This window comes from Biomphalaria glabrata, chromosome 15 (genome assembly GCF_947242115.1).
Source record: "Biomphalaria glabrata chromosome 15, xgBioGlab47.1, whole genome shotgun sequence".
Taxonomy (NCBI): Eukaryota; Metazoa; Mollusca; class Gastropoda; family Planorbidae; genus Biomphalaria; species Biomphalaria glabrata.
In genome coordinates this window covers 16276206-16289972 of record NC_074725.1, presented here as the reverse complement: position 1 = coordinate 16289972, position 13767 = coordinate 16276206, and the positions used below count along the sequence as shown (strand labels likewise).

Below are 13767 nucleotides of genomic sequence, written 5' to 3'. Positions count from 1 at the left end.
AACATAAACACCTTCTTGTCAAAAGTCATAAACACCTTCTTGCCAAAAGTCATAAGTCTTGTCTTGTCATAAACATAAACACCTTCTTGTCAAAAGTCATAAGTCTTGTCTTGTCATAAACATAAACACCTTCTTGTCAAAAGTCATAAACACCTTCTTGCCAAAAGTCATAAGTCTTGTCTTGTCATAAACATAAACACCTTCTTGTCAAAAGTCATAAGTCTTGTCTTGTCATAAACATAAACACCTTCTTGTCAAAAGTCATAAACACCTTCTTGCCAAAAGTCATAAGTCTTGTCTTGTCATAAACATAAACACCTTCTTGTCAAAAGTCATAAGTCTTGTCTTGTCATAAACATAAACACCTTCTTGTCAAAAGTCATAAACACCTTCTTGCCAAAAGTCATAAGTCTTGTCTTGTCATAAACATAAACATCTTCTTGCCAAAGGTCATAAGTCTTATCTTGTCATAAAACATACACACCTTCTTGTCAAAAGTCTTATCTTGTCATAAAACATACACACCTTCTTGTCATAAGTCATATTCTTATCTTATCATAAAACATAAACACCTTCTTGTCAAAAGTCATAACACCTTCTTGTCATAAGTCATATTCTTATCTTGTCATAAAACATACACATCTTCTTGTCATAAGTCATATTCTTATCTTGTCATAAAACATACACACCATCTTGTCAAAATTCATATTCTTATCTTGTCATAAAACATACACACCTTCTTGTCAAAAGTCATATTCTTATCTTGTCATAAAACATACACACCTTCTTGTCATAAGTCATATTCTTATCTTGTCATAAAACATACACACCTTCTTGTCATAAGTCATATTCTTATCTTGTCATAAAACATACACACCTTCTTGTCAAAAGTCATATTCTTATCTTGTCATAAAACATACACACCTTCTTGTCAAAAGTCATATTCTTATCTTGTCATAAAACATACACACCTTCTTGTCAAAAGTTATATTCTTATCTTGTCATAAAACATACACACCTTCTTGTCAAAAGTCATATTCTTATCTTGTGATAAAACATACACACCTTCTTGTCAAAAGTCATATTCTTATCTTGTCATAAAACATAAACACCTTCTTGTCATAAGTCATATTCTTATCTTGTCATAAAACATACACACCTTCTTGTCAAAAGTCATATTCTTATCTTGTCATAAAACATACACACCTTCTTGTCATAAGTCATATTCTTATCTTGTCATAAAACATACACACCTTCTTGTCAAAAGTCATATTCTTATCTTGTCATAAAACATACACATCTTCTTGTCATAAGTCATATTCTTATCTTGTCATAAAACATACACACCTTCTTGTCAAAAGTCATAAGTCTTATCTTGTCATAAAACATACACACCTTCTTGTCAAAAGTCATAAGTCTTATCTTGTCATAAAACATACACACCTTCTTGTCAAAAGTCATAAGTCTTATCTTGTCATAAAACATACACACCTTCTTGTCAAAAGTCATAAGTCTTATCTTGTCATAAAACATACACACCTTCTTGTCAAAAGTCATATCATGTCATGTAACAAACCTGCTTGTCTTCCAGAAAACACTGAGAATCTAATGACACGTTGACAAGTGACATGTCAGCCAGGTTGGCAGGATACTGACAGATGGCATCTTGAATGGCGTATACATGAGATGGGTGAATAAACTTTTTCGAGGCTTTTGAAATAGAACAAAAAAAGGAATAAAAGTTATAAAACATAAAATTAAAATAATAACAAAGACATGTGTAAAGGATTCAAGGGATATGTCTTATATGCATGTTGAGGTTCAAAATGATGCTAATGCGACGCTTTAGAATCAAGACGTTTTCTTATTTACAAAAAGAATAAGAAGAATTATATTGACGGCTAGTAATAGAGGACATCGGACGGTTCCAGTATTAAGTATTAAAGGTATTTGTTGTTTCAACACCAGCGTCGACTCTATGTATCGATTGCTGCCCTTTCGTCGGTGTTATCTGTTCCAGTATTGAGTTCAGTGTTACCTCCAGTTGGACTTAGTTACATTTTCAAGTACTAGACACCGCGGAAGAGCTTAACACTCTCCTAATAAAATATAAAAACTTGAACTCGTTCTGGAAAAGTCGCGTGACTTTTGGTGACGCAATAAGCAGACATGTGAACTGCAGCTGCAATAAGGAAAGGGGTGAGAGGAGGGAGAGAGTCAGGGAGGGTACGTTATAAAAGTTGGGGGGGGGGGTATGGTCTTATATATCAGTCAATATATTTTACCAATGTAACAAAACACAACTGTATTTTTAAAAAATACCCTTAAAATAGGGCTCAGTATATATATATTTTTTTGTAAAATGTTTCATTTATAACCTCTGGTTGCTCTTAAAATAACGCCAACATTTTCTTAAAACATGCTAAATATTTAAAAAAAAAGAAATACTTTAAAAAAAAAGACAAACCATATATAAGAGAATAAATTTGCACATTTTGCAATCATATATTTCAATACTGTAAGATTTAATACCCTTTTTATATAAAACACCTTTAATGAACTACCTCGAATTAATAAATCAGTTGATTTAATTTTTCATTGATTCATGTTTTGTTAAGGACAATAAATAGCTGTGCCAAGTTTCAATTGATCCAAGACTGGGAAGTGGGAGAAGTAAGGTGTTTCAAATGTGTTCTAGACAGACGGATTGTATTCATAAAAGTCATTCAACATTGTAGGCCTAAGAAGAGACTTTGATGGTTCAATAATCTCATCCTTTATCAGTTGTTGAATTTCCTTTCTAAACTTTCTATCTGGAATTGAGTATCTGCGAGACTTTATAGCCACTGGGGTACAGTTTGGTGACAGATTACTAAAAAGGCTAGGAGCCTCTATCCTCGCTGGCTGGAGAGTACTCAGGCATAATGATGGTTTCTGACCATCGAAAGGAATAAACAGATTTTGGTGCAAACTTATAAAGTCAAGTCCAAGAATGACGTCGGAGCACAAATTGTCTAGTAGAGAGAGTTTAACTCCTTCGTATCGTTCATTTTTGAGTCGTATGTTAGCATAGATGTGTCCTTGAGTGATTCGAGATAGATGGGTGGAAGCCATAAAGATTCTGTTGCCTGAGGAACATGTCTGCCATTTGTGTTTCTTAGCGATGTGCGTCGAAATATAACTTTCACAGCTCCCAGTGTCTACTAGGGTTTTCAATTGCACGTTATTGATGAAAATGGGTATCGTAGATTTGTTTAAACTCAAAGGCTGCACAGTAGCGATAGCCGACACTGTTGAAGATTTCGATTTGCATACTCTTTGAAAATGACCCTTTTTGAAGCACTGATTGCATGTCGCTTCCCTTCCAGGGCATTGAGAGCGGGGATCTTGAAACCTTGCCGCAAAATTATAAAACTTATTTTCGTTCTTTTTAAAGTTATGTCTGCTACTCAACAGTTCCAAAGTTACTTAACTTTGTAATGGTACATTCGTTCACCACTTACCTTTACACGTTTTATTAGTGGCTACATCTAGCACGTAGCCATCACCACACAGACAGACTGGTCCCGTGGCTGGGTCTTGAACACAGATCTGATCACATCCCATGTTGAAACATTCACCTGATGGAAATATTGATCTCATCGTTATTTGAAACAAAACCCCAGACAAATGTTTCACGACAAATGCAACAAAACATGAAGCTTGTATGTGCGATTTTAAAGTCACGTCAGACTCTGCATCTTCCTTAGTCTACACTGTCTACAGTCTCGAGGACAGTGCTCTATTAGTATTGTACTTAAAAATCGTAAATGAGGTCAGGTCCAACTTACTGGAGTTGCCTGGCTGCTGACTCTTGTCGTACATGATGATATCGAAGGGCTGGTTGCCCAGAGTGAAAGAGACCAGACTTTTCTGTCTGTTGAAGACTTTCAGGGCGCCGCGTTTCTTTTCCGTCACGAACAGATAACTCTGTAAGGAAAATAAACACTTTTCTCATGAGTCATCTCTGTAAGCAGACGTGAGGACAGACGTGAGGACACATTAAGAGACAAGAGACTTGAGAAGAGAAAAAAAAATAGAGACACAGTAAATTGAGAACTGAAAATACAAAGATATACATGAACATAAGAAGGAGACACAAAGGAACAAAGAAACAAAGAGACTTCAGTAGGAGAAAGAAAGAAAGAAAAAAAAAAACAAAATGACATCAACGAAGGAGCAACAAAGAATAAAATAAATATACAAAATGTGCACATTGCCTTGACTATTTCAATTTGGAGCAATAAAAGAATCTTTAATGATCAGGCGGTTTGTAGTTTTTGTATCGGTACAAAAAAGCTTTCGATTCAGTTCCGCATGATTGGCTATTAAAAACCCTGGACATCCATAGAATCAACCCAAGAATAAAACAACTATTGAAAGTCTGTATGGATAATTGGAAGATAAACCTGCACCTAAATCGTGATAAACTAGGTTCTGTGCACATAAGAAGAGGTATATACCAGGGTGACTCACTATCTCCACTCTGGTTCTGCCTAGCGATTAATCCTCTATCTACATTACTCCAAGACTCTACAAACGGTTTTAGGGTTGACACTAAATGTACAAAATGTGTGTCCCACTTATTATACATGGATGATCTAAAGCTATATGCAGAAACCGAGCAAAAATTACACACCTTAATCAAAACGGTAAAATGCTTTAGTGACGATATCTGTATGTCTTTTGGCCTGGATAAGTGTGGCATCATAAGCATTAAAAAGGGCAAGGCAACGAACACCAACATTGAATTTGAAGGCATCGAGGAATTGAACTCCGCCTCTATTTATAAATATCTTGGAATAAACCAGAATGCCAAGATAAACCATAAGAAATTAAAAGAGGACTTTCTTGGCAAATATAGGCAAAGAGTTAATAAAATCCTCAACACCAAACTGTCTGGCAGTAATCTCATCACTGCAATTAACAGCTGGGCCGTCCCTGTGCTCCTTTACACGTTCGGTGTGATCAAATGGACTGACACCGACCTACATGACATTGACAGACTCACTAGAAAATTACTAACCAAGTTTCGATGTCTACACCCCAAGTCCTCCACCATAAGGTTATACCTGCCCAGGAAGGATGGGGGTCGTGGATTGCAGAACATCTTCAAATTGTGTAAGATGCAAGTTTTAAAAATACGATCAAAACTGCTCGCCTCCAGCAATAAATTAGTTTCCTTCCTACGGAAATACGACTCCGATGCAACCCCTCTGAACCTACACAATGCTGATGTCAATATCGGTTTGGACGACGTAGGGCATGAGATTCGCCAATGGGAAGAAAAAACACTCCACGGAAAATTTCCGGCTTCATTACATGGGGACAACATCGACAAGGCTGCTTCCTTAACATGGCTCAAAGCAGGTCATCTCTACCCTGAAACAGAAGGCTTTGTTACAGCAATACAGGACAGAGTAATCAGGACAAAAAATTACGAGAAGCATATCCTGAAACTCAATGTTGTCGACAAATGCCGAAAATGTGGAAATGTGGGCGAGTCGATTGAACACATTATGGCAGGATGTCCAGCCCTATCAGAATCAGCCTACCTAGGTCGCCATAACCAAGTTGCAAAGTTAATACACCAACACCTGGCTTTGACGTACAAATTGATCGGTAAGGACACTCCCCCTTATTATAAATACTCTCCGCAAGAGGTTCTCGAGTCTACTGAACATCTGCTGTACTGGGATAGGCCTATTCTGACCGACAAAACGGTAGATTTCAATCGCCCGGATCTGCTGTTCATCGATAAAAAAGAAAAAACCGCTACCATTATCGATATCGCCGTACCACTGTCTCATAATTTAAGAAAAACTGAGATAGAAAAACAAAGAAAATATGGGAACCTAGGCTTGGAGATTAAGCGTCTATGGAAATTGTCCAAAATAACAATATACCCCATTGTTATATCAACCGAGGGGATAATAACAACTGACCTCACAGACACCTTCAAGGCCCTTAACATTCCTAGGAACATCTTCGTTGCCTGTCAGAAGGCGGTACTGCTGCAGACCTGCCACATCACCAGAAAATTCCTCAGTGGAAACTGTTAAAGGGACTACGATGAATTTTGTTTCTCTTTAGCGAAACTCGACCCTGGCAGCGCCAGAGAATGACTACTCGTTCATTTCTAACATAATAATAATAATCTTTATTATCCGTAAGGAAATTTGTCTTACAATTTGTGCATTACACCAAACAAAAAACATTATAACTATAAGAAACCAAAGTGTACATTCACACCAGACGCACTCATAATTTACATGTGACAAAGTTTATACCAGATTGTTCTTATTTAATGATTTGATTGCCAGGGGAACAAAAGAGTGTTTGTGTCTGTTTGTCTTTGCTATCGGTGTCTTGTATCTCTTTTGTGATGGTAAAATCACAAAATCCTGACACAAAGGGTGATTCTTTATTTCGAGGATCTTGTTAGCTTTTTTATAGATGTTTGTCTCAAACAACTGCCCGAATGGGGTTTGTTTTTTGCCAATGATTTTGCCAGCAGCATTTAGGATTCTATTAAGTTTATTTTTATTTTTAATGCTCAGATTGCCATACCAGGCAGTGATATTGAAACTTAAAATATTGCAGATGTGAGCGTGATAAAACATAGCCAAGGCCTTTTCGCTAACATTAAACGAGGACAGTTTTCTTAGTAGTCGTAATCTTTGCTGCCCTTTTTTGCTGATATAATCAGTATTTGCAGTAAAATTTAGTTTATTGTCTAGGATAGTACCAAGGTATTTAAAGGTTTGCACAATTTCAATAGTCTCTCCAGCTACAGAAACAATATCATTTCCCTTCTTGTCCCTACGAAAATCGATTATCATTTCTTTGGTTTTTTTTACATTTAATAATAAAAAATTATCTTTACAGTATTCCTCAATGTGTTCTAGTTCTTTGAAATACTCATTTACGTCTGAGCTCTCTGAGAGCAGGGCAAGAAGAGCCGCATCATCAGCGAATTTTGTGAAGGAGCAACAATAACTATCGGATTGAAAATCATTGGTGTACAAAATGAACCACAATGGCGATGTTACAGCCCCCTGGGGCGCCCCTGTGTTAACTATGCGTTCATTAGATATAACATTGTTTACCCTAACCCTCTGAGCTCTCTGGGTCAAAAATTCATTAGCCCATAGTATTATGTATGGACTAATCTGCAACGCTTTCATCTTTTCAATGAGTAAATGAAGTTGTATAGTGTTAAAAGCTGATGAGAAATCCATCAGTTGGACTGAGCGTTCAATTCAGTTCTAGCGACAATTTCTTAAACATGCGGAATGGAGAAAGAGAGAAGGAGGACTTATAAAATACATGTAAAACAGGCACAAATATAACATACGTTATCTTAAAGAAAATATAGATTATTATAATTACAATAAAAGTAATTATTATTATTATTATCATTATTTGTATAATTATTATAAAAGAGAAACCAAAAAGAGTAACAAACAAAAAATACAAAAAAATCTTACTTTTAAAAAGCATAGTAGAAATATAAATACACAATCAGTGATACAAAAAGAGATGTGATAATGATTAGGAAAGTAGAGAAAGAGACATATGAACACAAATATATAAATAAGAGAGAGAGAAAATGTAGATATAAAGAGAAGAAATAGAGAAACAGAACGATGAGAAAGCAGATAAAGAGAAAGTTTTTATTTTTAGACTAATTAGAAAAAGTGAAATGAACAAGGTTACAAAGGCAGTAATGAGTGAAAACACAAACTCAAAAACGGCCCCCGCAAGTGGTCCACCCAGGTAGGTTTCAATATTTTCAGAAAGAATATCAGAATGAAATTCTATCAAAGGCAAATGACAGAGATGAATGGAGAAAGAAGGTTGACAGTTCTTGTGTGATGCCCCAACGGTCCAATAGACCAAGGGATAGGTGAAAGTGAAGGAGAAGTTCAATGTGAACATGGTCTAACTAATGTCATATAAGGATTATCTAATTGACAGACAGACCACACAAAACTAATAGCGTCCTTTCCCCTTTCGGGGGCCGCTAAAAGGCAGTGAAACTTAGAGAGAGAGAGAGAGAGAGAGAGAGAGAGAGAGAGAGAGAGAGAGAGAGATGGATGTGTGAGAAATCAAACTTAAAAATGAATCTGTTAAATCAAAAGAAGAGAAAAAGAGAAAAAATGTTTTCAAGGGAAGAAGTGCGAAGCTATTTTAGATCCAAAACTATTTCATTGATCTTCACTGAACTGTCTAGTTTGATATATATGAAAATGCACAACTCTTTGTCCATTTCTATCAATTATGTCAAATTCAATCTTAGATGTATTAAACTCCTTACTCCATACACCGCCACAGAGTAAAAGAAAGAACCTTCGTCTGTGTAAAAAATTTCCCTTTCAGTTCCCTCAATAGATATAGATTCCACAAAGCCCTTCGCTGAGTCCACCCAGTAGAGGGTGCCCGTGGCGTAGTCCACTGTCAGCCCCCGTGGCTGGACAATGTTTCGATCCACTAGAGTGACCCTGCGCTCCCCAATCAGGTTGGATTTTTCTATCTGTGGCTTCTCTCCCCAGTCGGACCAGAAGAGGTATCTGTTGGAAGAGACAAAGGAAGAGAGGTTTGTAAATAGAGGTAATAATATAAAGAGATTTTTACAAAAAAATGAATATTCATTTTACTCCTGTTATTATCGTAGATTTCCATACAATGGAGACAAATCCATAAGTGTTAAACTTTTCGTGGATCCAGTGCACAGTAGTATACGGAAGTGTTTGGTATTATGTTTATCATTTTCATACCATTTTCTCTCTTACTTGACTATATTTCTTAATGAGCACAAACTGGATCTTTCGGATTGTAATGTAATCATTTGATATTTAGTATGAAAATTAAGATATGTGATTGTTTGGACAGATCAATACAATTTATGCATGCATGGTTTTAATTGGAAAGAGAAAAAAAAGCCGATAATATATTCCTAAAAATAGTGTTGTTTAAATAGCTTTAATCTAGATATGGGATTCAAGACTATGGCAAGATGCGACCCGTGACGCTGTGCTATCTGTCCCTTCAAAACTTTAGCCCACCATGCACAGTGAAGCCTCAGAAGATCAGTTCCATGGGCATGAAAAGGTAGGTTTACATGCAGATGTAGGTTTACATACAGATGTAGGTTTACATACAGATGTAGGTTTACATTCAGATGTAGGTTTACATGCAGATGTAGGTTTACATTCAGATGTAGGTTTACATTCAGATGTAGGTTTACATGCAGATGTAGGTTTACATACAGATGTAGGTTTACATACAGATGTAGGTTTACATTCAGATGTAGGTTTACATTCAGATTTAGGTTTACATTCAGATGTAGGTTTACATTCAGATGTAGGTTTACATTCAGGTGTAGGTTTACATACAGATGTAGGTTTACATTCAGATGTAGGTTTACATTCAGATGTAGTTTTACATTCAGATGTAGGTTTACATACAGATGTAGGTTTACATTCAGATGTAGGTTTACATTCAGATGTAGGTTTACATACAGATGTAGGTTTACATTCAGATGTAGATTTACATGCAGATGTAGGTTTATACGCATATGTAGATTAACATGTAGATGTAGATGGCAAGATGCGACCCGTGACGCTGTGCTATCTGTCCCTTCAAAACTTAAGCCCACCATGCACAGTGGAGCTTCAGAAGATCAGTTCCATCGGCATGGAAATATAGATTTACACGCAAAGGTAGATTTACATTCAGATGTAGATTTACATGCAGATGTAGATTTAGATTCATATGTATATTTACATTCAGATGTAGATTTACATGCAGATGTAGATTTAGATTCATATGTATATTTACATTCAGATGTAGATTTACATGCAGATGTAGATTTAGATTCAGATGTATATTTACATTCAGATGTATATTTATATGCAAATGTAGATTTCCATGCAGATGTAGATTTACATTCATATGTAAATTAACATGCAGATGTAGTTTTACGTGCAGATGCATATTTTCATGCAGATGTAGATTTACATTCAGATTTAGATTTAGATACAGATGTAGATTTACATTCAGGTGTATATTTACATTCAGATGTATATTTACATGCAAATGTAGATTTACATACAGATGTTGATTTACGTTCATATGTAAATTAACATGCAGATGCATATTTTCATGCAGTTGTAGATTTACATGCAAACAGATCAATGTGCGAAATTTCATGCAAATTTACATGGAGAGTTGTTTTCAGATTTTCCTGCACATGCAGGTTTACAAGCCAGATTTATGTGGAGACATACATGAAAATTAAGACTTACTTGCAGGCGCATATGCATATTTAGATGCGACTTACCCGTGTATCGGGTCTACAGCTAGGCCATGTGGAGAGTCCAGCTGATCATTCACAATAATCTTGTAAAAATGCTTGCCTGGGTCGATTGTGATCAGTATAATCCAGTCGTACAAAGCGTCGGTAAAGTAAAGATTCCGTGACAGCCAGTCCACGGCCAGACCGTGGACCTCCGAGGACGTACCAGCGAATAGCGTCTCGCTGTCTGTTGTACCGTTCAGCACCAAGCTCTGGGATGAAACGGAAAGAGGAACGATGAAATAGCATGACAGTATAGAGTTAATAGAGAAAGATCTGTCAAGACTCTGACTCAAGACTATGTCTGAAGGAATCGGAACAAAAATGAATTCGACAACTTAATTTTCCTGAGGGATTTTCACACTCAAAGTTGATCAAATGAATTAGTGAATAATTTTCTATTTACCTACTTTTTCATTATTAAGGTCCAGTTGTCGCTCTTTAAGCGAACAATCTCAGTAAGAGAGAAAAAAAAAAGAAGAGCTAATGACAAAAAGAAATGCAAGGGCGATAAAATGGAACCTACAGAAAAACTCAGAAAATGAAAAGAGGAAGATTAGGGGAGATTATCAAAGCAACAGAGAAAAAAAATGTCAAGGACATTATATTCAAAGAGCAAAGTTGCCAACTATATAATACAAAAAGATACGTTTAGCTAACAACGAAAGATGTAAGAAAGCTGATTCCAAGGTTGTGAAAAGTTCACAAAATATGGTTTATAAAAATACATCGATGTTCAATATTTTTCTTACAATGTACACTTTATACACCCAAAAAAAAAAACTTGCTATTTATGGATTTATAATATAAGAAATCTCCAGGTTACGTATATGTAAAAGATAAGATACAATGTCAACTAACTGTATTTCTAATCAATCCTTTTGGGATGTAACGATATTAGGCTACTTATATTTATGGGTGACATTAAGATCTATTTTAGGTTTTAAAAGTATATCTAAGCCTTCAATGTGTTACAGTGTTACAGCTAGCCGTTGAATTGTTTAAAGCACATGATTTGCTCTTCAAAAAACGTAACCATTTTTGTTTTTTCAAACAAAATCTAACTATTTAATGGTTGAAAATAATCTTACCATTTCGAAGAAAAAGCTAACCATTTAGTGCTACAAAAAAGAAAGATAACTATTTAATGTTCCAAAATCAAAATAACTAACCAGGTGCTGGTTCAATGAGAAGACTAACCGTTTCGAAGAAAATGTTAACCATTAAGTGGTCTTTAAGAAACAAACCAGTTCTGTATCATATAAGCTTTCATTTGCCGTTACGAAAAACAAGGTAATCATTTAGTAGTATTTAAAAAGTTAACCATTTAGTGGTTCTACAAGCAAAACCATTTTATGATTTAAAAAAAAATGAACAGCTAGTAGGCCAATTGTGTTGCGGGGTAAATGGTTGTGAGCAAGTAAACTAGTTGAAGACATTGTAGACATTGATAGTGGCATAAAAATAAAACATGACATTAAACATGACTTTAAACATACATTGTTCAAACTTTAAGCTTCCCATTGTTTGTTTGTTTGTTTTGCACACGGCTTGGGTGTGTTGTTTTTTTTCGTTCTTTTGTTTACTAAAGCTTAAAAACCATCAAGTATTTAAAAATAAGAAAGTCTGTCTCTACCTGAATCTTTTTGTGCGTGCTCTCACTCCAATAAACCAAGTGGTCAGTCCAGAGAAATCCTAGTGCCTTGAACTCCCAGGTCATTTGTGGCGCACTGATATATGTGACCTGGTTGATATAAACAGACAAGTCCTATTTTAGTAGCTGCAAATTTTATATAAAATTTTTATGTTTGAAAAAAAAATCTTTTGTACAGTAACTGACACGCCAATTTTGTTGCTTGTTTTTGTCTATGAGTTCGAATGTTTTAGCACCAGCCTTCGTGCCCCCCCCCCCCGACTCTTTCGTTTCTTGTATGTTCTTAATTTTCACCCAGCCATCAATTATTAAGAACTGAATGGTTCAAGAAATCTTTGAAGGGAACACTTTTTTTTTTCTTCATATATGTCCTAAGAGTTTGGTTTAAGATTCTTGGATTTCTAAACCCATGGAAGCTATCCTTTGGGACCCCAACGGGGGTTCTGTTTTTGCTTCCCTATTGGCTGAACCGTTTCCTCTAACGACTGTTTCCACGCGAACTCCACGTTGAGGCTGAGGCGCGTCGCCCGGGTAAAGTGACTAGAAAACTGATAGACGAACATGGCAATGCCATTGTTACACGATTTATAGCTAAAATGTTTGATTATTAAATTTCATTTGTTTTAATGCTAAAATTTAAAAAACAATTATAAGAACAGAGACAAAAGTCGGGAAGGGAATTTTAAGTCATCCAAAATTAAGAATGTATATTTTTTCATACGGTTGTTTTAAAATTGCAAAAATTTAAACTATTTTATAAACTGATTATAATATCGGGAAAAGGACAGTATTAATTTGTGTACACGCTGTAATCAAGCATTAAGAAACATTTATACGTAAAATATTGAAGTCAACCACTAGATCTAGATCTTCAACATCGGAACTAGCTTCATAACGGCAACGTTTGAATCTAAATATTTACAACCTTATAATACAGGATTTCATTACCCGTTTAGCCAAGGTTAAGGAGGTAACTCTCGTATACCCACTTCTGGAGGGATTTATCAATGCATGCAGGTGATCTCCCCTAGCTTAAAAGAAATGTATTTTTCAATTTTTCTCTTTCTCTTTTTTGTTCTTTCTCACTTTCTCTCTCTTCATTAAGACGTCCCACGTGACAAGAACTAATCTTGCGTTAGTTGAAACAGAAATATCCCTTTCATGCTCCTCTACCAACTGCCAGCTCGGTAGCAGTTAAGATTTATAATTGTCAGGACATTAGTAAGCATTTTAATTTTCATAAGTGAATCCAATCGTAAATGGTCATTACCACAGGCTTCTTGTTGACGATCCAGTTGTTCGGGTCACCTTGGATGGACACTAACCTTGACACGGAGCTCAGTTTGGCAAATGGGGTCTGCGCCCAGATCAGGTTGGTCCCGTGGTCAACTGAAACAAAAACAAACAAAAAAGTAAACAATGGAATTGACATTTTGCTGACAGAAATCAATTATAATTTACTAATAGCTACACCTGTCCGAATTGTCAGTCAGTTACAACATATTCTATTTTTAAGAAACAGTTTACTGAATTACAGTCTGTAGAATATATAACCCGCTAACAGTGGGCTGTGTGGATGAGAAGCTTTGACCTTTTTCTATCTATCAAGGGAACCTTGCTGCCTATTAGGAGGGCTAGAGTTCGACACCCGACACGATCATAGCTGTGTTTACTGAGGGCCTAAAAGCAGAATGAAAAACTTTCTCCGAGATAC

The 13767-nt window shown here is 35.8% G+C and overlaps 1 protein-coding gene across 4 annotated transcripts in view; it reads right to left on the bottom strand.

The window, feature by feature from the left end:
- Positions 1 to 13767, bottom strand: part of LOC106055707 (low-density lipoprotein receptor-related protein 4-like) — a 74588-nt gene that overhangs the window by 41530 nt on the left and 19291 nt on the right. For all 4 annotated transcript variants that reach the window (XM_056012484.1, XM_056012483.1, XM_056012485.1 and 1 more), the window contains 7 exons: positions 13324 to 13442; positions 12036 to 12143; positions 10385 to 10611; positions 8360 to 8612; positions 3831 to 3969; positions 3504 to 3620; positions 1577 to 1710 (listed from right to left, as the gene is read on the bottom strand). In XM_056012484.1, coding sequence (XP_055868459.1) covers positions 1577 to 1710; positions 3504 to 3620; positions 3831 to 3969; positions 8360 to 8612; positions 10385 to 10611; positions 12036 to 12143; positions 13324 to 13442 — 1097 coding nt within the window. The remainder of the gene's footprint in view (positions 1 to 1576; positions 1711 to 3503; positions 3621 to 3830; positions 3970 to 8359; positions 8613 to 10384; positions 10612 to 12035; positions 12144 to 13323; positions 13443 to 13767) is intronic.